Consider the following 25671-nt stretch of genomic DNA (forward strand, 5'->3'; position numbering starts at 1 on the left):
TTGGCGTTCGGCGTCCACCCCGCGCGCGCGACGTCGCTCGTCCCGCCCGGTCTCGATCCTAATCTCCGCGCGACCGTCGAGGCTCGCGGGGGGCCTCAACGCGCTGGAGTGTGCCCTGGCGCGGCGACCGTCTTGCCGTTGATGCTCATTTTGGGCGTCGTCGCTGCAGTGATGAGCTTGGCCAGAGACCACGCGTTCTGACTGGTTCGCATACGAAAGGGCGGAGTACACGGATACATTTGTATGCACAAACGGTGAGGTCGACGTTACGCGTTTCGTTTCGAGGAAAACACGCACGCGGCGAAAAGTGTCGACGACGATTGAACGCGCGGCGCCCGCGCACTCTCGCGCGCGCTCGACTCGCTCAAGGTGCGACCCCTCCCGTCGTCCCCTCCCTCCGCCCGCGCGCGTCCGCCTCTCTCCCCTCCCCCCTCGCGTCGCTCGCGCGCCGACGTATCTGGGGAGCGCTAGGCCGGGTCCCTAGGGAACCGCGCGAATGCGCGCTCCCTTCATAGCTCGGCGCAGATTCAACGTAGGGTACGCCGCGACGAGCGCGCGGGGCTTTCCCCTCGCGCGCTCTACTTCATCGCGACCCACATCACTCGCGCGCGCGCGGAGAACGCCGGCGTCGTCGTCGTCGCCGCCGCCGCCGCCGCCTCGTCGTCCCGCCGCTGACGTCGCTCGCGACCCCCCGCGTCTTCGCCTCGATCCTCGGCGCAGCGGCGGTCACAAAAGTCGGCGGCGGCGGCGAACGAGCAGAGAAGAGACTAAGCGACGCACGATGTCGTCGTTCGCGTGCCGCGCCATCGCCGCGCGCCTCGTCACCGCGGCGACGAGGCGCCGCGGCGCCGGCGTCTCCCTCGGGCGCCGAACGTCCCCCCCCGTCGCCATCTCCACCTCGCGCGGGCTCGCCACGACGTCCCGCACCGCCGCCGCCGCGGACGGCGACGCGGCGACGAAAAGCGAAGGCGCGCGTTCCGAAGACGCTCAGCAGACGCTCGCGGAGGTCACGAAAAAGCTCATGGACTGCCGCAAGCGCAAAGCCGCGGCGAACGCGGTCGATCTCCTCGTCGGCCTCGGCCACGCGGGCATCCAGCCGGACCTCCTCGCGTCCACGGCGTGCCTGGGCGCGTGCGTCGCCGCGGGGAAGATGGACCTCGCGTTGAAGGTGTTCGAGGAGGTTTTCGACAAGGGCGTCGTGAAGCCCGACGAGGTCGTCTTCACCGAGCTCATCCGCGGGCACCTCCGCGCGGACCCCCCGGCGTGGGCGCGGATCACCGGGCTGCTGAACCGCATGCCCGAGCACGGCGTGAACCCGACGGCGCTGACGTATAACCTGCTGCTCGCGAGGTGCGCGGACGATAACGAGCTCGAGCGGGCGGAGGCGCTCGTGGATCGAATGGCGGACGACGGGATCGAGCCGGACGGGTGAGACTGCTTCCCATACGACCCCGTTCGCGTGGTGCACGCCGTTCCTTAAGGACTTTTGCCGTCGTCGCTCTTCACCCGCGCTTCCCTTTCAACGTTTGACCGGTAAGACGTTCGACTGACCGATCGCTTCACCCACCCAGCCGGACGCTCGACGCGGTGAAGAAGCGGCGGAGCATTCGATCGTACGCGAAGAAGGTGTTGACGCTTTAGGGTGGGGGGTCGTTGAAGCTGCTTTAGGACATCACGTATCGATCGCGCGACTTGTTAGTAATATCCCTTCGCGCTTGTATTAATCTGGTATTAATCGTTGGAGGATGAATCACCGCGCCGCCGCGACCGCCGTCGCCGCGTCGCTCGTCATCACGCGATCATGGCCTCCGGCGCGTCCGCCGCCGTCGCCGCGGCGTCGCGGACCCACACCTTCGCCTTCCTCCCCCCCGGCGTCTTCGGCGCGGCGAACGGCCTCGCGTCCGCGCGCATCAGCGCCGCGGAGTTGGACGCGGCGTCGTCGACGATGCCGACGCCCCTCGTGAGCGTCGGCGTCTTTCCGCCGAACGCCTCGAACGCCCCCTTTCCATTTCCACCCTCGGTCGCCAACTTCATCGCGCGCTCCACGGACGTCGCGGACGCGAACTCGATGATCACCGCCCCGCCGTCGGTCGTCACGACGTCGCTCGCGCCGCCGCCGATCGCGGCGCCCTCCACGCGCGAGCGCCTGACCGCGCCGCACCTGGAGAAGACTTTCTCCGCCGCCTTCACCGTCGTCCCGCGCGGCAGCCCGCTCACGCGAACGCCGCACTGCGCCGGCGTCGCGTTGACGTGGTCGATGACCGCCTTGTATACGGTCTGTTTTCGCGTCATCTGCTTCATCTGGTTCGACACGATCTTCATGCGTTTCTTGATCTCCGCGAGCTCCCGCTCCGCGTCCGTTCGATCGTCGTGGTGATGGCGCTGGCGCTTCTTGGCGTTCGTCGTCGCGTTCGACGACGTCCCCGCCGCCGCCGCCGCCGCCGCGTCGTCGCCGTCGTCGCCGCATCGTTTATACTCGGGCTCGTAGTCGAACCGCGCGTCCGCGTGCGGCGGCGCGGGCGCGTTCTTCGCCGCCGCCGCCGCCTCGGTCGTCGCGGAGCGGAGAATATCGACCGCCGCGCGCGTGCGCGTCGGCTCGCGTCGCGTCCGACGACGATCGTCCTCTTCCTCGTCGGCGTCGGCGTCGGCGTCCATCTTCTCGCCGCCGCGGAAACCGCCGCGTCTGGCCTCTCGCCCGCCCTCCTTGAACGCCCTCGCGAACATCGCGGCGCCGCCCGCCGCGGCGGCTTTCGACCGCGCCCTGCGCTCGATCTCCTCCTCGTCGTCCGTGCCGTAGTCCGGCACGAGCGCGTCGTCGTCGCCGCCCTCCGCGAGGGGGAGCGCCTCCGCTCGAAACCCTCCTCCGTCTCCGTCTTCCGTCTCGTCTCCGCGATAATGCCCGCCGTGCTCGCGCGGATCGCCGGGCCCCCTCGCGTCGCTCCACCGCGGGCCCCTCTGGTCGCGGTCGTCGTGCCCGAGTCCGCCGCGGCTTTTGCGGCGGACGACGACGACGCGAGGCGCGCGTCGAGACGCCGCCGGCGGTTTAAACGAATCTCGGTCGTCGCCGCGTCTGCCGTCGCGTCGGTCGCGCGAGGACCATCGCCTCGCGCCGCCGCCGCCGCCGCCGCCGCGGCGGCGGCGGTCGCGCTCGCCGCGCGACTGCGACCGACGTCGGCGCGACCGCGACCGCGACCGCGACCGCGACCGCGACCGCGACCGCGACCGCGACTCGGACGCGCTGCTGCTGCGCGAGCGGCTGGACGAGCGCGAGGATGCGCGCGGGCGTCGGCCGCGTCGGATCGCGTCGTCGAAAACGTCGTCTTCGTTCTTCTTCTTCTTCTCCGAGTCCGTCTCCATCGCGGCGCCGTCGCCGCCTCTATCGCCTTCGCCGGCGCCCTCGGCGCCGCCGCCGTTCAACTCCGCGTACGCGCTCCTCTCCTTCCACAGGTGCGTCCAGAGCCATCGCGCGAACCCCGGGGCGTCGTCGCCGAGGAAATCGTGCAGATCCTCCGCCGCGCGCTCGAAGTGTTTCCCGTGCTGCACGAGGACGACGACGTACTCCGCGAGCGACGCGTCCGACTGCGCGCCCAAGACTTTCTCGAGCTTCGCGTTGACGACGCCGTGGAGCTTCGCGGCCGCGGCCGCGGTCGTGAACTTCACCGGCGGCGCGCCCGTGTACGACGCCATGGCGTTGTGACGACGACGCGCGAGCAGGGCGAGGCGAATCTCGGAAGAAGACGAAGGACTTCTGTTAGAGTTTGACTTCTGAAATGAAAGGACTCATCAGATCTCGTCGACGGCTTCTTCCAAAGGGGCGCGCGCGCGACGGTCTTCTCTCCGCGGTCGACCCCACCCACCCCTCCTCCTCCTGCTCCTCCTCCGCGCTGTTCCGATGTTCGGCCGCTTCGGGGGCGGCGGCGCGTTCGTCGCGCAGTACCGCGTCTACCCCGTGTCATTCATCGACCGACCGCAGCTCGAGAACGGCGACAAGGTCATCCTCCCTCCATCCGCGCTCGATCGACTCACGCGCGCGGGGATCGACGAGTTCCCGATGCTCTTCGAGATCACGAACGTGAAGCAGAAGAAGAAGACGCACTGCGGCGTCTTAGAGTTCGTCGCGGACGAGGGCGTCGTCTACCTGCCGTACTGGATGATGCAGAATCTGCTCCTCGCCGAGGGCGACGTCGTCAAGTTTCAGAGCGCGAAGCTCCCGAAGGGATCGTACGTGAAGCTGCGGCCGCACACCAAGGACTTCATGGACATCTCCAACCCGAAGGCGGTGCTCGAGACGACGCTGCGCTCGTACACGTGCCTCACGAGCGGCGACTCCATACTCATCTCGTACAACAACAAGCGGTACTTCATCGACATCGTGGACGCCAAGCCGGCGCCGGCGATATCCATCGTGGACACGGATTGCGAGGTGGACTTCGCGCCGCCGCTGGATTACGTCGAGCCGGCGTTCGAGAAGCCCGCGGAGGCGCGGGCGGCGGCGGCGGCGGCGGCGGCGGCGGCGGCGGGAGGAGGAGGCGCTGAGGGTGCCGATGGGGGTGCCGAGAAGGGCGGCGAGATCGCGCCCGCGGAGGCGGCGGACGACGCGCCGAAATTTCTCGCGTTCGCCGGCGGCGGCCGCCGACTCGACGGCAAGTCCGCGCGCGACGACTTGAAACCCGTGGAGGTGGAGCTCCCGACGACGTCGCTGAAACTATCGAAAGAGTTCGAGCAGTTCATCCGCGGGCCGAAGCCGGTGAATGAGGGGAAGGAAGGCGGCGCGAAGGCGAAGAGCGAGGGAGGCGCGAGCGGGTTGCCGCGAAGGAAAGCGGGGAAGCTCGTCTTCGGGGGCGCGCGCGGCGGCGGCGGCGGCGGCGGCGGCGGCGGCGGCGGCGGCGGCGGCGGCGAGGCGAAGGCGGAGGAGGCGAAGAAGGAGGACGAGAAGAGCGGCGGGTTTAAGGCGTTCCAGGGTTCGGGGAACAAGCTGAAGTGAGCGACGACGACGTCGACGCGCGAGCGAGGATAGAACGCTGAACGAGAGTTGAAACACGCAGAGCGAACGAACTCGAACGAACACCGCACCGCCGAGGCGACCGCGCAGTTCCACTCGCTTCGTTCGTCGCTCGCCCTAAATTTTGCAGTCGTCGGCGTAGTCGCCACATCGCGACGCCCGCTGCCTCACACGCGGCGCGGTTGACACGACGCGGAGGCGTGATCGCGCGACGACCGACGCATGCGCTCGAAGTCGATTAGGTGATCATCGCGTCTCGCTTCCCTCGCGCCCGAACCCTCGCGCGAACGCGCCGCCGTTCGGTCGGTTCAATTCGTTCGTCCGTCTGGTCGCCCCATCAGCAACTACTGCAACGGCGCGAAGCGTGCCAGGCGCGTCCGGCGCTCACCCGCACACCACGAACGATCACAGGCACCGCGCGGCGGAGTGAGCGGAAACGCGCGCGGACACTAGGGCGGCGGCACATCACATCAGATTAAGCATCGCGCGGCGACGTCACCGGTTGGTCCCCTCCCCGCGTTTCGACACCGCCCGCCCGTCGGATCTCGCGTCGCTCGCGCGATCTGCTGCGGTGATAGGTGATCGGACGGCGACGCGCGAACCCTCGCGTCCGTCGACTCAACCCCGCCGCTTTCGCTTTCCTCTCATCGTCGCCAGCCGCCGCGCGGGCGTGGACACCGCCGCGCGTCGTCATGGGGAGGGCCGTCGCGAAGAGCCCGAAGAAGTCGCCCGCGAAGAAGACCGCGGCCGCGGCGTCGTCGAAGGGCGACGACGACGATAAAGACGAAAAGGAGCGATCGCTGCGCGAGAAGGTTCGCGAGCGATTGAAAGCGAAGCAAGCCGGCGACGCGTCCAAGCGCGGGCGCGGCGACGATAAAGATAAAGATAAAGACGACGACGCAGACCGCGGCTCGAAGCGAAGGAAGAAGGACGACGACGACGACGAGAGAGCCGCCGCGAAGGCGGCGGCGGAGGCGAAGGAGAAGAAGAAGGACGCGGCGGAGATGGAGTCGCGAAAGAAACGCCTCGCGGAGTTCAAAGCGAAGCGGCAGAAGGAGAAAGAAGACGCGGAGAAGGCTGCGTCCACGGCGGCGTCGGACTCCCCCGCCCCAGACGCCGACGCCGAGGAGAGGCCGCGCGCGCGGCGGACGACGATGGACCCGGACGACGAGCTCGGCGGGATCGCGTCCGACGACGACGCCGGCGGCGCCGCGCCGAAGGACGACGACGACGACGACGACGACGTCGACCCGCTCGAGGCGTTCATGGCCGCGAACGATAGCGTGATGGACACGGAGAGGGAGGCTGCGGAGAAGCGGCGCGCGGAGAAGGACGCCGCGGCGGCGAAGCGAAGAGAGGAAAAGGAAAAGATCGTCGAGGCGGCGACGACGGCGGCGGATTTCATCGCCGTCGCTGCCGCGGCCGCGAAGGCTGCGGCGAAGGCGGTCAAGGGCGCCGACGGCAACGCCACCGAAAAAGCCACCGACGCCGCCGCGGACGACGACGACGACGATGACGACGCGAAGTTCCCGTCCGTGGTGAGGAAGGAGGAGGACGAGGATGTCGATCCGCTGGACGCCTTCATGGCGGCGAATGAAAAGAAGGCGACGGCGCTCGCCGCCGCCGCGCTCGCGGAGCCGCCGAGACCGACGCCGATTCCCAGGCCGACGCCGATCGTGGGCGGGCTCCTCGTGAAGAACTCGTCGGGGTTCTTGAAGGGGCTCACGATCAAACGTCCGGTCGGGTCTTCCGCTGCGGTGTCGAAGCTGGCGAAGAAGGCGCCCGGGGCGAAGAGCGGCCGCGGGGGGGGGAAAAGCGCCGGCGTCGTCGCGCGACGGTTCTTCGACGCGGACAGCGACGCTTCGTCTTCCTCCTCTGGCGATTCTGATTCCGACGCGGACGTGAAAGCGTCCTCCGACGACGACGACGAAGCTTGGGCGCGGAAGCAGAAGAGCAAGCTGTCCAAAGCGGACAAGCTCGGCCTCGCGGATCACGCGTCGATTGACTACGCGCCGTTTCGGAAAAACTTTTACATCGAGTCGTACGAGATCGCGAAGCTCACGAAAGAACAGACGAAGGAGCTCCGAGCGGAGTTAGAGGGGATCAAGTGCCGCGGGAAGGACGTCCCGAAGCCGATAAAGACGTGGGCGCAGGCGGGTTTGAGCAACCGCGTCATGGAGCTCATCCGACGAAGCGGTTTCGAAAAGCCGATGCCGATTCAGTGCCAGTGTCTTCCCGTCATCATGTCCGGGCGGGACTGCATCGCGGTCGCGAAGACGGGGAGCGGGAAGACGCTGGGGTACATCCTGCCGATGTTGCGTCACATCAAAGACCAGAGGGAGATCGCGCAAGGGGACGGCCCGGTCGGGATGATCATGGGCCCGACGCGCGAGCTGGTGACGCAAATCGGGAAAGATTGCAGAAAGTTTGGCCGGTGCGCCGGCATGGTCGCCGTCAGCGTCTACGGCGGCAGCGGCGTCGCCGCGCAGATCGGCGAGCTCAAGCGCGGGTGCGAGATCGTCGCGTGCACGCCAGGGCGAATGATCGACATCCTCACCACCGGCGCGGGGCGGATAACCAATCTGCGACGTGTCACGTATTTCGTCCTCGATGAAGCCGATCGCATGTTCGACATGGGATTCGAGCCGCAGATCACGCGCATCATGAACAACCTGCGCCCGGACCGGCAGACGGTGATGTTCAGCGCGACGTTCCCGCACGCGATGGAGGCGCTCGCGAGGGCGGCGCTGACCAACCCGATCGAGATTCAAGTCGGAGGGAGAAGCGTCGTGAACTCGGACATCGAGCAGCTCGTCGAGATGCGTCCGGAGGAGGATCGGTTCTTACGCGCGCTGGAGCTCCTCGGGGAGTGGTACGAGCGCGGGAAGATCATCATATTCGTCGCGTCGCAGGACAAGTGCGACAGGATATTCCGCGACTTGCTGAGGAGCGGGTATCCGTGCCTGTCGCTTCACGGGGGGAAAGAGCAGACGGACCGAGAGTGCACGATCGCCGATTTCAAGTCCGACGTGTGCAACATCCTCGTCGCGACGTCCGTCGCCGCGCGCGGTCTGGACGTCAAGGATCTGCGCTTGGTGATCAACTACGACACGCCGAACCACCTCGAGGATTACGTCCACAGGGTCGGACGCACGGGAAGAGCGGGGAACAAGGGCACGGCGGTGACGTTCATCTCAGAGGAAGAGGAAAAATTCGCGCCGGATCTCGTCAAGGCGATGACGGACGCGAAGCAGCCGGTTCCCGCGGACTTGCGGACGATGGCGGACGCGTACTCGAAGAAGAAGAAGGAGGGCCTCGTCGGCGGCCGGAGCAGCGGGTTCGGCGGGAGCGGCTTCAAGTTTTCGCGCGAGGAGCAAGACGCGGAGAAGGCGGCGAAGAAGGCGGCGGCGAGAGCCGCGGGATTGGAAGTGGAAGACTTTGGAGAGAAGGACGACGACAGCGACGACGAGAGAGGGCTGTGGGACGACGACGGCGAGCCGATCTTTGCTACGCGGGGCGGTGCGGCCGCGGCGGCGTTGGAGCAGAGCGTCGCGGCGGCGGCGGCGCGGCAACCGCCGCAGGTTTCCGTCGGCGCCGCGGGCGCGGGCGCGCCCGCGATCGCCTCCTCCGCGACGCCGGTCATCTCCGACGACAAGACGTCGATCCTCGCCGCGGCCGCGAAGGCGGCCGCGGGGAAGATCTCCTCCAGCCTCGGCGTCGCGCCGTCGGACGCGCACGCGCCGCCGCTCGCGGCGCCGTCGGCGGCGTCGTCGCAAGCGTTGACGCTCGCGCAGGCGGCGTCTGGCGCGCTCGTCGCCGGCGCGACGACCGGCGCGGCGCGAGCCGCGGCGTTCGCGGCGGCGCTCAACGCGCAGCACGCCGCGGGCGCCGGCGCCGCGAAGAGCGGGATCGTCGCCGGGGAGAAGCACTTCGAGTCCGAGCTCGAGATCAACGACTTCCCGCAGCAGGCGCGGTGGAAGGTGACGCACAAAGATTCGCTGTCGCAAATCTGCGAGTTCACGGGCGCGGCGATCACGACGAGAGGGCAGTACTACGCCCCGGGGAAGCCGGTCCCGCCGGGGGAGAGGAAGCTGTACTTGCTCATCGAGGGCCCCACTGAGCGGTGCGTGCAGAACGGGAAGCAAAAGCTGAAGGAGACGATCGAGGCGGAGGTCAATCGGCAGGCGCTCCCGGGAGGGTTCACCGTCGGGAAGTACAAGGTGTGAGACTGGTCCCCATACGACCCCGTTCGCGTGGTGAACGCCGTTCCTTAAGGACTTGTGACGCCCCGACGCGACGAGAAGATGATCGACCGACCGACCGACCGACCGACCGACCGACCGACCGGCGTCGTCTCGCGGCGACGGACGAAACGGGGAGGACTACTAAACTTAGCGATCTAATAGAGGTTTCTCGTCTACCCGACGCGATGAAGCCATCGCGCGTGTGCGTACGGTGCGCGCGCGCGTTTCACTTATCCTTCTTCGTCTCCGAGGCGACGTCGGCGTCGCCCGAATTCTCTTCTTCGCCGCCCGCGCCCGCCGCCAGACCCGTCGCCGCCGCGCCGTCCTCGCCCGTGAACCCGAACTCGTTCACGCGCGTCTTGTCCACCTTGTATATCCACCGCTGGTACAGCATCGCGAGGAAGATCACGTCGTCTCTGAAAACGCTGAGGCGATGCATCAACGGCATCTTGATGACGAACGCGAACAAGTCGTCGATGATCGTGTTCAAAAACTTGTACGTCATCTGTCGCCACGGAAGATGCGCCACGGACTTCAGCTTGTAGTTTATATACAGCTGCGGCGTCATCGTTATGAATCCGAAGAGGTACACCGCGCCGACGAGGACGTTTAACACGAACGAGTACCAGCCCTTGTGCTCGTTGTACAACACCGCGTACACCGCGTAACACCCGACGAGCGGATACAACGCGTAGGATAAGTACCGCATCGCGACCTCGTCGTGCTTCGCGGTGTCGGACGCGCGATACCCGTGCTTATCCTTCACGGTCACGTACGGGAACGCGTTGGCGTCGAACGACACGTCCATCGCCTTCGTGATCTTCCAAAACTCGATCAATAATCCGACGCCGCTGCTGAGCAAGATCATCCACGACGTGTCGTTGTCCAAGAGGTACAGAAACACGACGCACTGACAGCACGCGTTGAAGACGATCGTCCGCGCGCTGAGACCCTCCATGCTCTTGTTCGCGCGCCAAAACGTGACGTCGTTCTTAAACGCGAGCGCGTCGAAGATCATGTGCAGAAACGACACGCATCCGGTGATGGCGAGCAAAATTGGGTTGCCCTCCAGCAGCACCCTCTTCAGCTCGTCGCTGTCCTTCTCCCCGGCCGCGCCCATCGCGCGCTGCACCTCGAAGTTCTTCTCCATCTGCAGCATCAACTGCCACTTCCACGGGCTCAGCGGCGCGATGGACAGCGTCAAGTTGACCGCCGGGACGGTCTCGTTGATCGGCACGAGGTAGTCCCGCAGCAGCCAAAACTCGTTCATGAAGACGATGGGGTAGTAATCTCCCGGGTGGTCCGCGGAGGACGCGTTCCCGGACTCGAACCGCATGTGCTCTCGCATCTGCTGCGGGAGGCCCATTCCCGTGAGAGGGAACGCGGCGAACTCGTCCACGATGGAGACCGTGACGTTCGGCTTGAAGTGCGGCGTCCAGCCGCCGCCGTCTGAATCGAAATCGGAATCGTCCGAATCGTCGTCGTCGCCGCCGCCGCCGCCGCGCGCGTCTGAACCGTCGCCGTCGGAATCCGAACCGGCGCCGCCCCGCGACGACGACGACGACGACGACGACGACGACGCCATCGTCCCCGTCAGCAAGTTCTTACGCTCGCTCTGCCGCGATCTCTTCGGGTAATACCGGACGAGCGGCATGCTTCCGCCGAAGACGTCTCGCGCGTCGTACCTCGCGTCGGATGGATCGATCGGCGATCCCGGCCGCGCGAAGAAGACGTGCAGCCACGGCGTCGCGTTCCTCGCGAGCGCGTCCTCCGTGATCACGTGCGCGATCCTGTATTCCCGCGCGCCGTCGTCCGCGGCGTCGGTCGGGAGGGTCGGCGCATCGCCGCACAGCGGCAGTCGTTCCTCGCGCGCGACGAGACGACGACGGGCGTCGTCGTCGTCGCGGTCGTGCGCGAACGTCGCGTCTTCGGTGACGTACGCCCACATCTCGAGCGGCTCGCCCTTGGCGTACATCGGGCGCGTCCTCGGAATCGCGGCGGCGGCGGCGTCGGGCGATCCCGCGCGCGTCGTCGTCCCCCCGCGATGCTTCGGTCCGAAGAAGGAGGAGAGCGCGTAGAAGAGGAGGAACGATCGAACGACGGTGACGACGGCGTTGCTCAGCGCGTTGCCGCCGCCGCCGCCCGCCGCGGGCGCGGGCGTGGGCGCGTCCGCCATGACGCGCGCGTTCGCGCGGTGCGCCTCGCCTCGCGTCGCGTCGTCTCGCGCCGTCTCGCCCCTCGCGCCCCTCGCGCTGTGACGCCGCTTCGCGCGAGCGTCGTCGAAAGTCATGGATCTGTCGTCTCGAACGACGAACTCGCGAACGCGCGATGCGGTCGTCGCCATTCCCGGCCGCGCAGCCCGGCGCTCCTCCATCATGGCGTCGCGCATGGGCGCGCTGCTCCACCGCGAGCCGGCGGCGCCGTCCACCCCGCCCGACGCGCCCGACGCGCCCGACGCCGACGCCGCGACGAAGACCGAGCCCGTCGTCGTCGACGACGCGGCGGCGGCGGCGGCGGCGGACGACGAAAAAAATGCCGTCGTCGTCGTCGCGGCACGTCCGCCGCCGGTCGCCGCGGAGGGCGTCGGCAAGCCCATCGAATACGGCGATCTCGTGATCGTGTACGAGGGCTTCAATAAGGCCAAGGCGGTGACGATCGCCCCGAGGGCGCAGTACCAGAACAAGTACGGGAACTTCTTCCACGTCGATTGGGTCGGGAAGCCGCTCGGGAGCAAGGTGTTCGGCCGCGGCGAAAACGGCGGCCACGTCTGGCTCCTCGCGCCGACGCCGGAGCTCTGGACGAAGGTCCTGCCGCACCGGACGCAGATTCTGTACCTCCCGGACATATCGCTCATCACCCTCGAGCTCGAGCTGCGGCCGGGGAGCGTCGTCATAGAGAGCGGCACGGGCTCGGGATCGCTGACGCACTCGCTCATTCGCGCCGTCGCCGGCGGCGGCGCGTCAACGTCGTCGTCCGCGGTGGAAGATGGAACGTCAACCGTCGCCGCCGCCGGCGGCGGCGACGGGCACGTGTGGTCGTTCGAGTTCAACGCCGTGCGCGCGGCGAGCGCGAGCGCGGAGATCGTCGCGCACGGCTTGTCGAAACACTGCACGGTGACGTGCAGGGACGTCGAGCGCGACGGATTTCCGGCGGCGTTGGAAGGCTGCGCGGACGCGGTGTTTCTCGACCTCCCCGGCCCGTGGAAGTGCATCGAGTCCGTCGCGCGGTGCCTGCGACGCGACGGCGTCGTGTGCGCGTTCTCGCCGTGCATCGAGCAAGTGCAGCGGACGTGCGAGGCGCTCGAGCGTCACGGGTTCGGAGACGCGAGAACGGTGGAGCTGTTGGGAAGGGAGCACGACGTCGAGGTCAGGGAACTGCAGACGGATCTGAGCAAATCGCAGCCGAAGCTGAAGAGCGGCTGGAAGCGAGAGTCCGCGAAGAAGGCGGCGCGGAAGCGGACGCGCGTGGACGGCGACGGCGACGGCGACGGCGGCGCGGCGTCGGACGCGACGGCGCCGAAGAGCGTCGTCGTGTCGTACCCGCGTCAGGCGTCGCAGTCGCACACGGGGTACTTGACGTTCGCGCGGCTCACGCCGTACGTCGATCCGGAGGTGGCGAGGAAGGCGCGAGAGGACGGGTGCGGCGGTGGCGGCGGTAGAAGGGGGGGGCGTCACGAGTACGTCGCCGACGCGAACGAACTCTCGGAGTGAGCGACGACTGATGACTCTCGTCGGAGTCGACTGGAATAGTCCACCGTTAGAATTCGACGACGCGCGCGCTTCGTCTCCTCCTCCTCCTCCTCCTCCTCCTCCTCCTCCTCCTCGCCACTAACCTTACTTCTTCTCCTCCGGCTCGAGCTTCTTGTTCACCATCGCGAGCGTCTTCACGTCCCCGGTGTTGTACGCGTGCGTCCTGAGCTCCTTCAGTCGCACTTGCTCGCGGAAGTTTTCCAGATCCCCCGAGCTCTTCATCTTATCGTACGCCTCGCGCTTATACTCCGCGGTCCTTCGCGCGCGCTCAATCTCGATCTCGCGCTTCCTCTCCTTCTCGTCGTCGAACGCGGTCCGCTCCTCCTTATCCTCGCCTCCGCTCGCGGCCCTGCGTGCAGCCTCCTCGCGGCCCCACTTGTCGAGATCGTAAAACTTTTCGTGCGGCAGCGTCGACGTGTTGTAATCCTCCGCGAACTCCTTGAACAGCTCTCGCTCCTCCCACTTCTGAAGCGACTCCGTGGACATCCCCTTCACCTCCTCCACCCACGCCCTGAACTCGGCCTCTTTGTCGTACTTGTCCGTCTCCTTCAAGAACCCGCGCGCGCCGAAGGACGTCTCCGGTCCCGCGGCGGCGCCCCGTCCTGTGGGTGAAGCGATCGGTCAGTCGAACGTCTTACCGGTCAAACGTTGAAAGGGAAGCGCGGGTGAAGAGTGACGACGGGAAAAGTCCTCAAGGAACGGCGTGCACCACGCGAACGGGGTCGTATGGGAAGCAGTCTCACCTGCGCCCCTCGTCTTCATCATCGCCCTCTTCGCCTTTCCGTCGCCGTCGCCGTCGTCTCTGTCTCTCTTGCGCCGCTTCTCCTTGTTGCCGTCCTTCTTCTTGCTCTCCTTCTTAGAAGACTTCTTCTTGCTCTCTCTCTCTTTCTTCTTCCCCGACTTGCCGCGTTTCTTGTGTTTCTTCTTGCTCTTCTTGCGGCTCCGCGAGGAGGAGGAGGAGGAGGACGACGACGACCCATCGGAATCCGAATCGTCCGAGTCCGACGACGAGCCGCCGCGATCGCGCCTCGCCTTCTTCCGCTTCCGGCCCCCACCTCCCCCCCCCCCGCCGCCGGCGCCGCTCTCCGTGCTCATGAAGCTCTTGAGCTGGTGGTACGCCTTGTCCGCGTCCCAGTCCGTGCCTCGAAGCGCGGCGAGGCACGTCTCCGCGCTCGCGGCCGGCATCGCGCGTCGCAGCGCGCCCAGGCACGCCTCCTGCATCGCGTTCTTCTGCGCCTCCGCGTGCTTCTCGACCATGCTCTTCGCGGCGGCGCGGCCGTCGTCCTCGCCGGCTTTATAGCGCGAGTATTCCATGACGCGACGCGGGTCGTCCGTCCGTCGCGCGCGGGGGAGTGCCGACGAGACGAGATCGCGCGCGATCGCGGCTCTGCTCGTGGCGTGAGTGCGTTCAGTGTGAATGTTTTTCACCCAGCGCTCGGTTTCAACATTTCATCGCGTCCCCTTTCAACTGACCGATAAACTTTCAGGACTGCGCTGGCGCGCCGTCTGAAAGTCTGATCCTGTCGCGCGGGCGTCCGAGTCAGACTCGCCTCTCCGCCTTCCCGCCATCGCGATCGGCGACGCGCACAGCCGCCCGCGCGAGACGCATCGCGACCGCGACCCGGAAACTTCGTCCACCCCGACACCCCCGCGATGGCGACGACGGCAGCGCGCGCGGGCCTCGCCCCGCCGGTCGCCTCCGTCGCGCCGCGCCGAAGCTTCGACCGCGTCGCCGTTCGAAAATCATCGCGCGGCCTCGCCAACTCATCGCGCGTCGTCGTCGTCGTCGTCGATCGCCGTCGTCGACGCGCGGCGGCGACGACGACGACGCGCGCGGGGATCAACACGGACGCGGACTACAACTGCGTCGTGCGAAACGACGGCGTGATCATCTCCTCCGACATTCCCTCCGGCGTCTACGAGGTGTCCTCGTGGTGGCACGGCAGCGGCGACGACGGCGACCCCGCGCGCGCGCCGCGATGCGACAGCGAGCGCCAGCGCGGATGCGAGGTGCGCTGCGAGATGACCGCGGAGGGCGAGCTCGTGTGCGAGGGGTTGACGAGCGGGCGGTACAGGGTCATCAACGCGGAAGACGCGGACGCGGAGTGCAGCGTCGAGGACGGCGCGTTCGAGTGCACGACGTCGTTCGACGACGACGGGCCGCCGACGCAGGACACCGGGGACGTCGACCTGCAGGAGAGCGAGGAGAACAAATCGTTCAGGATGGGAGGCTGAGGCGCGATGTAGCCGTGTGATGCGCGAACGAAACGAACAAATAAACGACGCGCTCGACGACGCGAGCGAAAGGACGAAGGGACGAAGGGACGAAGGGACGAAGGGACGAAGGGACGATGGGACGCCGCGGCGCGTTCGAAGGAACCGTTCTCCTCGTCCATCTCATCATCCGGTGCCAAAAAACTCATCAGCACCCCGGCTACCCGGCTACAACTTTTTCTACCACAGCACCTCGCTCGCCCTCACAACTCCAGCCGCCACGCGCTGCGCTCCCACGCGTCCCGCGGCACCCTCGCGCGCATCTCGCGCACGGTCGCGCGCGCGATCGCCGCGCTCCTCGCCCCGAGCCCGCCGCCGGCGTTCACGGCGGCGTCGAGAAGACGCGACAGCGCCGCGTCGCCCCCCGCCGCCGCCGCCGCCGCCGACGACGACGACAGCGACGGCAGCGTGAACGGCAGCGCGTCCAGATCCCCGTCCACGGAACCGTGCGTCACTCCGTCGCCGTCTTCGTCGCCGCGAAGCACCGCGGACGCGGCGGGACAGAACGCGGCGGCGAGGACGCCGAGACAACGCGCGCCGTCCTCGGCGACGACGGCGTCGTCCGCCGCCGCCGCCGCCGCGGCTTCCTCGAGCCACCGCGCGCGCAACCCCACGCTCGCGCCTCGCAGCGACGACGCGAACGCCCGCAGCCGCGCCGCGCGGCCGCGCGTTTCGCCCCACGCGCTCAGAGGAGGGAGTTCCGACGACGCGAGCGCGCCGGTCGCGGCGAGACGCGCGCGGAACGCCTCCGCCGCCGCCGGCGACGCGCGCTCGACGCCCGCCGCGAGCGTCGACCACGCGAATCTCCCGCCGCCGCCGCCTGCTTGGGTGAAGCGATCGGTCAGTCGAACGTCTTACCGGTCAAACGTTGAAAGGGAAGCGGGGGTGAAGAGTGACGACGGGAAAAGACCTTAAGGAACGACGTGCACCACGCGAACGGGGTCGTATGGGGAGCAGTCTCACCGCCGCCGCCGCCGCCGCCGCCGCCGCCGCCGCCCACCCTCGGCGCGTGCGCCACCGCGTGGTCGATGATCGCGCCGCGCGGGTCGCGAAGCGCGCCGACGAGGACGCGCGCGGCGTCCACGAGCTCGCGCTCGGGCCACGGACCGCGCGGGAGGCGCGCGGACGCGTCCGACAGGGACGTCCAGAGCGCGCCCGTGGCGTCCGCGGCGGCGTCCGCGGCGGCGGCGTCGGCGGCGCGCCGCGACGGTTCGGGATCTGAAGCGTCGCTCGCCGCCGCGACGCACGCCCTCGCGACGACGTCCGCGCACCGACGCAGCGCCGCGACCGCGGCGGACCGCGGCAGCGACCGGACGCACGCGCCGAGGTCGCGCAAGACCGCGGACGGAGGGAGCGCGGCGAGCGGCGGGGGGGATCCCGTGACGTCGCCGCCCGACCAGCCGTCGACGTCGACGTCGCACGCGCGCGCGTCGTCGTCGTCGTCGTCGCCGCCGTCGCCGAGGAGTCGCTCTAAAAGACCCGCGCCGACGGCGGTGCCCGGGTGCGCGACCGCGAGAGCGATGCACGCGTCGTAGAGGTCGTCTCGAGCGCGACGATCGACGGCGCTCCGCGCGGATTTTCCAAAGCTGTCGCCGTCGCCGACGCCGCGCGCGAGACGGACGAGCCGACGCAGCGCGCCCGGCCAATCCCCCGCGGGGACGCGATCGACGCGCGACAGCGCACGCAGCGCCCTCGACGCGCGGCGCGCGGCGGCGGCGCGCCGCGACGGCGACGGTTCGGGATCCGAATCGTCGCTCGCCGCGCTCGGGGAGGAGAAGAGCGCGGCGCGCGCGAGAACGCCGAGCGCGCCCGCGACGACAAGCGCGTCGTCCTTGTCCTTCCCCGCCCCCGTCCCATTCGTCGCGGACGCCGCGGCGCGGCGTCTCGCGCGCTCGCACGCGGACGCTAACCCCCACGCGGCGACCTCCCGCACCTCCACGTTCACGCTCGCGCTCGCTGCTCTATCGCCGTCGAGCTCTTTCGCCTCTCTCGTGCCGTCCGCGGACGCGAGCGACGTCAACGTCTTCATGACGTCGCGCGCGAGCGACGCGCCGTCGCGCGCGCCCCACAGAAGCGGCGTCGTATACACGTCGTTCTCGTCGCCCCCGCGCGCGAGCGACGACACCGACCGCGCGTCCTCGACCGCGAGGAGCCCTCTCGCCGCGCCGACGACGGACGCGAGCCCGCACGCCGCCGCCGCGCGCGCGCTCGACGCCGCCGACGACGACGACGCGATCGACGTCAGCGCGCGCACGACGTCGCGCGCGAGCGCCTTGGGCGTCGCGACGCCGGCGGCGAGCGCGGACTCGAGCGTCGACCCCGCCGCGGTCGCGGCGGCGACGACGACCGCGACGTCGTCGTCCGATCCAAGCGAAGACGATCCAAGCGACGATCCGAATGATTCGCATCGACGCGTCGCCTCGCGCGTCGCTCGGAGGACGAGCGCGTCGACGCGCGCGTTCGCGGACAGCGCCGCGGTCGCGGCGACGGCGACGCCGGCGAGGCAGCCGCACGCGACGACGCGCGGACACGAGCCTCGGACGGCTTCGAGCCGCTCGACGAGCGCGCGGGTCAGCGCCGCGGACCGCGACGTCGTCAAAGACGTCTTCGTCGCTCGATCGCCGCCGCCGCCGCTCCCCGACCACAGAAGCCGCGACGACGCGTCGTCGAGCGACGCGTCGTCCAGCGCGCACGCCGTGAGCGCGAGCCCGGAGACGAGCCCGGCGACGGCGTCGGCGTTCCCGGACGCGCCGCCGCCGCCGTCGCTCGCGTCGACGTCGCGCCACCGAAGACCTAGGGTCGAAGGTCCACGCGAGCGAACGTCGGGGTGGAGTTCAAAGGCGTCAGTTGGCGTTGAAAGGCGTCGAGGTGTGTCGGGATTGAAAGCGAGGGACCCTGGGCGGAGAGAGACGACGGCGAAAGTCCTTAAGGATCGGCGTTCACCACGCCGACGCGGTCGTATGGGAACCAGTGTGAGATAGAACGCACCACCGAAGACGTCGTCCGCGTCCTCCGGCGACAGCGCCGCGGCTTCGACGGCGCGCGCGACGAACGCGCGCGAGTGCTCTCTGAGCAGCTCCACGCGCCACGCCCCCGCGCCCGCGCCGTCGCGCCGGACGTCGCCGCCGAGGCGGACGAGCATCGCGCCGAGGGCTTCGCACGCGGCGGCGACCGCCGCGGCGCCGTGGCGGGCGAAGCTCTCGGCGTCGAACGCGCGGCGACTCAAGCGCGACGCGACCGCGCGGCGTCTCTCAGCGTCGCCGACGCGGCACGAGCCGACGCACAGTCCGAGCGCGAACGCGACGCCGCGCTCCGAGCCGTCCGGTTCGCGCGCGTCGTCCAGTCGTTCGAGCAGCGCGTCCGTCGCGGTCTCCGCGCGTCTCGGATCGCGTTCGACGTCGTCGTCGTCGTCGTCTCGTAACCCGGTTCCGGTTCCGAACGCGCCCCCCGTCGAGCTCGAGCTCGAGCTCGAGCTCGAGCTCTCGTCTTGCCGCAACAACGCCGGCGAGCTCAGCGCCCTCGCCGCGCACTGCGCCCCGTCCGCGGTCGTCGCGTCGCGAAACGCGTCAAGCGCCGCGCGAAACACCGCGTCCTTCGCCTCCTCGAGCGCGCCGTCGCCGCCGCCAGACGCGGTCTCCGTCCCCGCCGCGCCCGCCCTCGACGCCGCCTCCGCGGCGATCCAGCGCCGCGCGAACGCGTGCGTCGACCGCGCCGCGAACGCCTCGTGCCACGACCACGACGCGGGCGGCGTCGACAACCCCAACCCGCCGCCGCACAGCGCGCCGCAGAACGCGCGGCGGTACGCGTGCGCGCGGTCGCGGCGTTCTCTCGCGACGGACGCGGCGCGGCGGGCCTTCGCCTTCTCGCCGTCGCCGTCGTCGTCCGACGTCGGCGGCGGCACGCGCGGACGGAACAGGAAGAGATGCGCGCCCGCGCCGCCCGGGCAAATCTCCGCGGCGCTCGCGTCGGCGTCCTCGCTCCCGGACGACGACGACGGGCGCTTCGCGCCGCCGCGGAGCGACGGCATCGTTCGCAGTCGCCGCGGGATCGCCTGCAGCGCGCGATGTAACGTCGCGTCGGCGGCGGCGAGCGACGCGACGGCGGCGCTCGCGCCGCCGCCGCCGCCGCCGCCGCCGCGCGCCGCCGCGGGCGCGAGCGCGGCCCTCGCGAGCGTCTCGCTCTCGCATCGCGCGAGCGCGACGACCGTCGCGATCCCGGCGTCGACGACGTCCCCGAACGGCGTCGGCTCGTCGAGCATCGCCTCCGCGATGGCGGCGGACGAGACGCGCCGGCGCCGGCGCCGACCGTCCGTCTCTTTCTCTTTTTCCTTCTCGTCGTCGTCGTCGTCGTCGTCGAACACCCCCTCGACGACGACGACCGGGTCGTACGCGCCGAGCGCGGCGTACGCCGCGGTCCGCGTCGCGACCCACGCCCTCGCGCGTTTCTCTTTGTTCTCACCGTCGTCGTCGTCGTCGCCCGGACCCGGTTGGTCCAGACCCGCGGTGAGCGCGCCGAACGCGGCGTCCGCGCACGACGCGGCGGCGGCGGGAAACGCCGCCGCGTCCGTCGCGCCTCTCCCCAGCAACGCCGTCCACCGCGACGCGACGATCGGATCGCTCGGCAGCGACGGCATCGCGCCCCTCGTGGCGACCACCTTGAACGCGGCGTAGAACTCGAGCGCGTCGCCGTCGCACATGGACGCGATCGCCTCGAGCGAGAGCGCTTTGGCCGCCGGCGGCGCCGTCGGCGACGTCAAAAAAGTTTTCAACGCGACGACGAGCTCCGTCGCGGCGCTCGGGTCCGCGGCGGCGGCGAACGCGCACGCGCTCGCGGCGCCGACGACGACGTCCGCGACGCGGCTCGCGCTCGCGCGCTCGCACGCGGCTTTCAGGCGCGGGAACGCGCCGCGGTGGTGGCTCCAGAGGCGCGCGAGCAGCGCGAGGGACAGCGCGCGCGCGCGCGCGTCCGCGCCTGCGCCGGTTTTTTCGTCTGAGGGTCGTTCCATACGAGCGAATGACGGGGTGGAGTTCAAAGGCGTCAGTTGGAGTTGAAAGGCGCCGAGGGCGGGGATTGATAGCGATGGATGAGCGGAGAGATGCGCCGGGAAGAAAAGTCCTTAAGGATCGGCGTTCACCACGCCCACGCGGTCGTATGGGGACCAGTGTATAGAACGCGCCCGACGCGGCGACGAGCGGCGCCAGCGTCTTCAACGCCACGGGCGCGCCGAGCGGGTGCGCCGCGCCGCTCGCGGCCGCGCGCAGCGTCTCCAGAAGCGCGCGCGCGGACGCGACTTCATGGGGGATGTTATCATCATTCACGGATGAACCATAATATCCATGGTCGTCTTCTGTGTTTGGGTCTTTTACGGATCCGTCGTCGTCGCGGCGTCTCGACGCGGCGGCGACGCGCAGTAGCAACGCCGGCGCCGACGCGGGCGCGCGCGTCGGGATCGCGCGAACGCGCGCGCTCAGCGACCTCGCCGCGGCCTCGCGCACGCGCGCGCTCGGGTGCGACATGAGCATCAGCGGCAGCAGCGGCGGCGCGTGCGGTGACGCGGCGCCCGACGCGTGGACGGACGCATACGGATCCGCGGGGTCAGACCCCGCGTCGTCGTCGTCGTCCCCGGCGGCGTTTCTCCGCCGCGCGCGGCGGCGACGTTTCTCCGACGTTTCCGACAGCTCGGACGCGCCGTCCGCGGCGAGCGCGCTCAGCGCGCGCGCGACAGCGATCGGATGGCTGTCGTCGCGCCACGTGTCGCGCATCGCGTCCACGAACACGGCGTCGATCGTCGCGCAGCGGCCCGCGCGGCGGCGTTCGGACGACGATTGAGAGTATCTGAATCCCGGCGCCGGCTCCGTCGCCAGCGCGGCCGCGACGCGCCCGCCCTGCCCCGCCGGCAGCGCGAGCGCGCACGACGCGCGCGCGGCGATCAGCGCCGCGACCGCGCCGCCCGCGCGGGGATGCGAACCGTCGCGGGGATGCGAACCGTCGCGGGGCCCCGCGAAGTACCGCGCCAACGTCGCGGCGAGCGCCGCGGCGGCCGACGCGCTCTTCTCCGTCGCGCTCGGCAGGCACGACGCGAGGTCGCACGCCACCGCCGTGGCGTCGAAGTCGTCGGCACCCTCGTCGGCACCCTCGTCGGCACCACCCTCGTCGGCACCCGCGACGCAAATCGCGAAGAGCCGTCGAAGGACGCCGAGCAACGGCGAGACGTCGTCGCCCGCGCGCGACGCGTCGCGACACGCCGCCGCCGTCGCCGTCGCCGCGCGTCCCGCGAGCGCCTTCGCCTTCGCGACGATCGACGTTCCACATCCCGCCGCCGCTTCGCGCTCGTACCGCGACGCGGCGTCGACCGCGTCCGCGACGTCCGCGGCGGCGGCGGCGACCCACGCGCGCGCGGCCGCGTCGCCGCGCGCGTACCGGTACCACGGGAGGCACCCGACGAGGAGATCCGCGACGGCCGCCGACGCCGCCGACGGCGCGCCGCACGCGACGCGCGTCAACCGCGCGTGAAGCAACGCGCGGAACGACGACGACGGCGTGAATGTGGAATGTGGAACGACGTCAGCCGTCGCCGCGTCGGCGCCCCCCTCGCTCAGCAGCGCGTGCCGGAGGAACCCGCGGAGCTCCGCGAGCGCGACGACGGCGGGGACGCCGGCGCCGGCGCGCGTCCCCGTCCCCGTCCCCGTCCCCGTCCCCGTCCCCGTCCCCGTCCCGCCCCCGCGCGCGCTCAGCGCGCTCGTGACGCACGCGAGGGCCGCGGCGGGGGCCGCGGCGGGGTGCGCGCGGAGCGCGCGCGAGAGCGGGTGCGCGGGACCGCTGTCGCGGTACGACGACGACGACGACGACGACGACGACGACGCGTCTGCCATCACGACGCACCCGATGCCGCGAACGATGGACGTCGCGGCGGCGGCGTCGCCGCCGCCGCCCTCCGCGGCGAGCGCGGCGAGCGCGGCGAGCAGCTCGCCGACGAGCTCGTCCGCGCCGAACGCGCCGCTCTCCACGAGGCGTCCAGTCGCCGCGCACGTCTCGTCCACCGCCGCGCTCGGCGCGCCGCGACTCAGGCATCGCCGCAAAATCTTCGTCGCGTCCGAGAGCGACGCGGAACGCGCGACGAGGAGATCGACGACGCCGCGGATCGCGACGCGCGTCACCGCGGGCGTCGCGTGCGCGTGGTTCAACAGCGCGGCGACGTCCGCGTCCGCCGCCATGACGCCCTCCGCCGCCGCCGACGCGGTCCTCCGCCCGCGCCGGGTCGTTGTGAACGATGAATTTACTCGGCACCGTCGCGCGCCGTTTTTCGCCCCTGCGTGACGAGCTCATTTCGAACGACGCGGATCACTGCGCCGCGCGCGAGGCGCCGCGAACGATGTCGTCGTCGCTCGCGCCCGAGCGCGTCCCGAAGGTCCGCGTCGCCGTCGTCGGCGACACCGGGTGCGGGAAATCCTCGCTCGTGCGCCTCATGCTCGAGTCCGGGGAGCCCGGCGCGACGACGTCGTATTCGACGACGCGTCGGCGCGGTGGTAGTCGCCTGCCAGACCGAACGATAGGATGCGAGGCGGAGGTTCGCGTGCTCCACCACCCGCCGCCGGGCGCCTCCGGCGATTCAACGCCGCGGCCGCACTTCGTAGAGATCTTCGACATCGGCGGCCACGACGAGTACAAGGGCGAGCGGTCCGTCTTCTACGACGAGCTCGACGGCGTCGTCCTCGTGCACGACCTGTCGTTCCGAGGCAGCGCGAAGAAGCTGGAGCGATGGGCGAGAGAGATCGCCGCGACCGGGACGTTCGCGCCGGCGGCGTCGACGCCGCAGTGGAACGCGGCGCCGGGCACGCCGCTCGCGATGCCGCCGTCGTCGTCGAACGTGCTTCACGGCTTCGGCGGGCTGCCGGTGCCCGCGCTCGTGGTGGCGAACAAGGCGGACTTGCACAAGAGACGAAGAGACGACGAATCAGACGACCGCGGCGGAAAGGGCGGCGCGCGACGCCGAAGACGACGGTTCCCGTCCTTCGGCGGCGACGAGAACGAGATCCCGGGCGACGGGATCGTGACGTTCGTGAAACGGCTGTGGGAACGCGTCGCCGTGGCGCTTCATCTTCCACGAACCGTCGCGCGAAAGGTCACGCGAAGGGTCGCGTCGTTCGGCCGGCTCGACGGAGCGCTCTTGCCGACGCACGTCGGCGACGCGAGCGATCCGAACGCGCCGGGCGCGGCGTGGACGGACGCCCGCGCGGGGTACGCGGGGTTATCCGTCGGGAGTGGGTTACGGTGCGTCGCGACGCGCGGGAGGATGGACCGCGCCGTCGTGGACGCGTTCTTTCACGAGCTGTTGACGCGGCGGTTTGGGGGCGAGGGGGCGGGCGGCGCGTCGTCGTCGTCGTCGTCGTCGCGCGGAACGACGTACGGAACCGCGGGCTTCGCGTCGGGGTCGACGGACGCGCAGCTCAGAGGCGCGCCGCGGTCTCAGTGGATGGGCGGCGATCGCGTGGACGCGGGCGTGCACGGCGACAATTTGACGTAGGCCCACGTAAACCTTAGTCGCGGGGCGGGGGCGGTCGCTCGTCGTCGGATATCTTATTTCGTAGAAGACAACAGAACTTATAAACTTAGCTAGTCGCGTCACATCGTGTTCACGCGCCGTCCTTGCCCTCTGTCGATCGCCCCGAAACTCGGCGCCAAAATCTCGAGCAACCCGTCCGGATTATCGATGTGCACCCAGTGCGACGCGTTCGCGAGGTAGTGCACGCGCGCGCCGTACGACCCGATCCGTTCTATGGGTCGTAGTTTCATACGACGAAGCGACGTCGGGGCGGAGTTGAAAGGCGTCAGTCGGAGTTGAAAGGCGTCGCGGGCTCGTATTGAAAGCGAGGGACCCTGGGCGGAGAGATGCGCCGGGAAGAAAAGTCCTCAAGGATCGGCGTTCACCACGCGAACGGGGTCGTATGGGAACCAGTGTCAGGATAACGCGCCTATGTCCTCGTCCGTCCACACGAACGCGCTCCGCTCCGCGCGCACGAAATCCACCCGCAGTCCCCTCGGCTGCGTCTCGAGCATCGGCCACAAGTCCGTCGCCTCGTACGACGCGTACATCTCCACGATGCCCTCGATGTCGAACGTCCACGTCAGCTCGCCGTTGCTCGCTTTCGATTGCTCGCTCACGGGCTGCAGATTCGTCGTCATCCACTGCGCGCCCTCCGGCGTGAACCCCGCGGCCGTGAGGTCGTCCACCAGCGCCTTAGGGTCGTTCCGTACGAGCGAACGTCAGGGTGGAGTTGAAAGGCGTCAGAAGCGGAGTTGAAAGGCGTCGAAGGAGGGGATTGAAACCGAGGGGTGGGCGGAGAGAAAAGATGGGCGAAAGTCCTGAAGAAACGGCGTTCACCGCGCCAACGGGGCCGTATGGGGACCAGTGTGAATACGAACGCGCCTTCCTCGACGCGATTGGCATCGGGATCGTCCGCGCGTGCGCGATCGTGTCTCTCGGGTGATCGCCCGCCTCGCACCACACGTCCCCCGGCACGGTGTCCAACACCCACACCTGCACCGGGCGCGGGAGCTGCTTCCCGAACTGGTGCACCATCGACATCGCGACTTTCCCGCCGAACGAGTGGCCGATGAGCGCGTGCGGGTACATCTTGAGATGATTCAGGACGCCCAGGACGTCCTTCGCCGCGGACGTCACGTCGTTCGTCGCGTCCCCCCGCGGCGGCCCCTCCGAATCGCGCGTCCCCGCGGTCTGCCCGTGGCATCGCAGGTCCACGAGGAGGAACTGCCACGACGGGAACGCGGCCGCGAGGCGCTTCGCGAACGACAGGAGGTTGCGTCGCGAGCCGAGGATGCCGTGGACGAGAACCGCGGTCGGCGGGTGCGGGCCGGAGGGCGACTCGACGGACCACTCCACGAGCGCGCCCTTGACGATCTCGTACTTCAACGGCGCCGAGGAGGAGGAGGAGGTGGTGGTGGAGGAGGAGGAGGTGGAGGAGGACGACGGCGGGCCCTCCGTGGACACCGCGGCGGCGCGCGAAGAGGAGCGACGAAGATGATGACGACGACGCAGCCTGGCCCGTTCGTTTTCCATCATCCTCGTCCGCGTCGTCGGCGACGACGCCGCGCGCGCGCGCGTCGCGTCGCCGGCCGACGCCGCGCGCGACGGCGGCGACGCGCGATGACGCCGCGAGAACAGCAGATCGCGGCGACCGGACGTCGTCGCGGTGGCCGTCGTCGACGGCATCGCCGTGGCGCGCTGCATGGCGGTGCGGAGCGTTCTGTGCTGAGCTGGCGGGAGCCTCGGGGACGCGCGGCGCGGGAGCTCGATCGTTTTCGTGGCTCTCGTCGCGCGCGCCCACGCCTTCGATGCCGCATCGAACCGTCGCGCGCGCACTCACGCTCCGCGCGCGCCGAC

General features: G+C 69.7%; 12 protein-coding genes across 12 annotated transcripts; 6 read left to right on the forward strand and 6 right to left on the reverse strand.

The window, feature by feature from the left end:
* Positions 1 to 781: 781 nt before the first annotated feature.
* On the forward strand, positions 782 to 1432 carry MICPUCDRAFT_55900 (uncharacterized protein; the record flags this gene model as incomplete). Its single annotated transcript, XM_003056605.1, has 1 exon — positions 782 to 1432. The coding sequence occupies one exon, from the start codon at positions 782 to 784 to the stop codon at positions 1430 to 1432; it is 651 nt and encodes a 216-aa protein (XP_003056651.1).
* A 276-nt stretch (positions 1433 to 1708) lies between these two features.
* MICPUCDRAFT_46573 (uncharacterized protein) lies at positions 1709 to 2724 on the reverse strand (the record flags this gene model as incomplete). Its single annotated transcript, XM_003057059.1, has 1 exon — positions 1709 to 2724. The coding sequence occupies one exon, from the start codon at positions 2722 to 2724 to the stop codon at positions 1792 to 1794; it is 933 nt and encodes a 310-aa protein (XP_003057105.1). The 3' UTR covers positions 1709 to 1791.
* A 1168-nt stretch (positions 2725 to 3892) lies between these two features.
* MICPUCDRAFT_55902 (uncharacterized protein) lies at positions 3893 to 4984 on the forward strand (the record flags this gene model as incomplete). The annotated part of the gene is made up of 1 exon (XM_003056606.1): positions 3893 to 4984. The coding sequence occupies one exon, from the start codon at positions 3893 to 3895 to the stop codon at positions 4982 to 4984; it is 1092 nt and encodes a 363-aa protein (XP_003056652.1).
* Positions 4985 to 5694: 710 nt separating this feature from the next.
* On the forward strand, positions 5695 to 9438 carry MICPUCDRAFT_55903 (uncharacterized protein; the record flags this gene model as incomplete). Its single annotated transcript, XM_003056607.1, has 1 exon — positions 5695 to 9438. One exon carries the CDS (start codon positions 5695 to 5697, stop codon positions 9226 to 9228), a length of 3534 nt encoding a protein of 1177 aa, XP_003056653.1. The 3' UTR covers positions 9229 to 9438.
* Positions 9439 to 9553: 115 nt separating this feature from the next.
* Positions 9554 to 11221, reverse strand: MICPUCDRAFT_1795 (uncharacterized protein; the record flags this gene model as incomplete). The annotated part of the gene is made up of 2 exons (XM_003057060.1): positions 9554 to 10695; positions 10762 to 11221. Coding segments are annotated over 2 exons (1602 nt in total), but the record flags the coding sequence as incomplete, so codon positions are not given.
* A 619-nt stretch (positions 11222 to 11840) lies between these two features.
* MICPUCDRAFT_5378 (uncharacterized protein) lies at positions 11841 to 12836 on the forward strand (the record flags this gene model as incomplete). Its single annotated transcript, XM_003056608.1, has 1 exon — positions 11841 to 12836. A coding segment is annotated over one exon (996 nt), but the record flags the coding sequence as incomplete, so codon positions are not given.
* A 243-nt stretch (positions 12837 to 13079) lies between these two features.
* Positions 13080 to 14309, reverse strand: MICPUCDRAFT_55906 (uncharacterized protein; the record flags this gene model as incomplete). The annotated part of the gene is made up of 2 exons (XM_003057061.1): positions 13080 to 13597; positions 13634 to 14309. 2 exons carry the CDS (start codon positions 14307 to 14309, stop codon positions 13080 to 13082), a joined length of 1194 nt encoding a protein of 397 aa, XP_003057107.1.
* Positions 14310 to 14592: 283 nt separating this feature from the next.
* On the forward strand, positions 14593 to 15275 carry MICPUCDRAFT_46576 (uncharacterized protein). The gene has a single exon (XM_003056609.1). It carries the CDS (start codon positions 14649 to 14651, stop codon positions 15228 to 15230), a length of 582 nt encoding a protein of 193 aa, XP_003056655.1. The 5' UTR covers positions 14593 to 14648; the 3' UTR covers positions 15231 to 15275.
* A 197-nt stretch (positions 15276 to 15472) lies between these two features.
* MICPUCDRAFT_55908 (uncharacterized protein) lies at positions 15473 to 22483 on the reverse strand (the record flags this gene model as incomplete). Its single annotated transcript, XM_003057062.1, has 3 exons — positions 15473 to 16089; positions 16128 to 20258; positions 20413 to 22483. 3 exons carry the CDS (start codon positions 22481 to 22483, stop codon positions 15473 to 15475), a joined length of 6819 nt encoding a protein of 2272 aa, XP_003057108.1.
* A 56-nt stretch (positions 22484 to 22539) lies between these two features.
* Positions 22540 to 23793, forward strand: MICPUCDRAFT_55909 (uncharacterized protein; the record flags this gene model as incomplete). Its single annotated transcript, XM_003056610.1, has 1 exon — positions 22540 to 23793. The coding sequence occupies one exon, from the start codon at positions 22540 to 22542 to the stop codon at positions 23791 to 23793; it is 1254 nt and encodes a 417-aa protein (XP_003056656.1).
* Positions 23794 to 23891: 98 nt separating this feature from the next.
* On the reverse strand, positions 23892 to 24062 carry MICPUCDRAFT_55910 (uncharacterized protein; the record flags this gene model as incomplete). The annotated part of the gene is made up of 1 exon (XM_003057063.1): positions 23892 to 24062. One exon carries the CDS (start codon positions 24060 to 24062, stop codon positions 23892 to 23894), a length of 171 nt encoding a protein of 56 aa, XP_003057109.1.
* Positions 24063 to 24227: 165 nt separating this feature from the next.
* On the reverse strand, positions 24228 to 25518 carry MICPUCDRAFT_55911 (uncharacterized protein; the record flags this gene model as incomplete). The annotated part of the gene is made up of 2 exons (XM_003057064.1): positions 24228 to 24506; positions 24643 to 25518. The coding sequence occupies 2 exons, from the start codon at positions 25516 to 25518 to the stop codon at positions 24228 to 24230; spliced, it is 1155 nt and encodes a 384-aa protein (XP_003057110.1).
* Between the last annotated feature and the right edge of the window lie 153 nt (positions 25519 to 25671).

Source organism: Micromonas pusilla (genome assembly GCF_000151265.4).
Source record: "Micromonas pusilla CCMP1545 genomic scaffold MICPUCscaffold_3, whole genome shotgun sequence".
NCBI lineage: Eukaryota > Viridiplantae > Chlorophyta > Mamiellophyceae > Mamiellales > Mamiellaceae > Micromonas > Micromonas pusilla.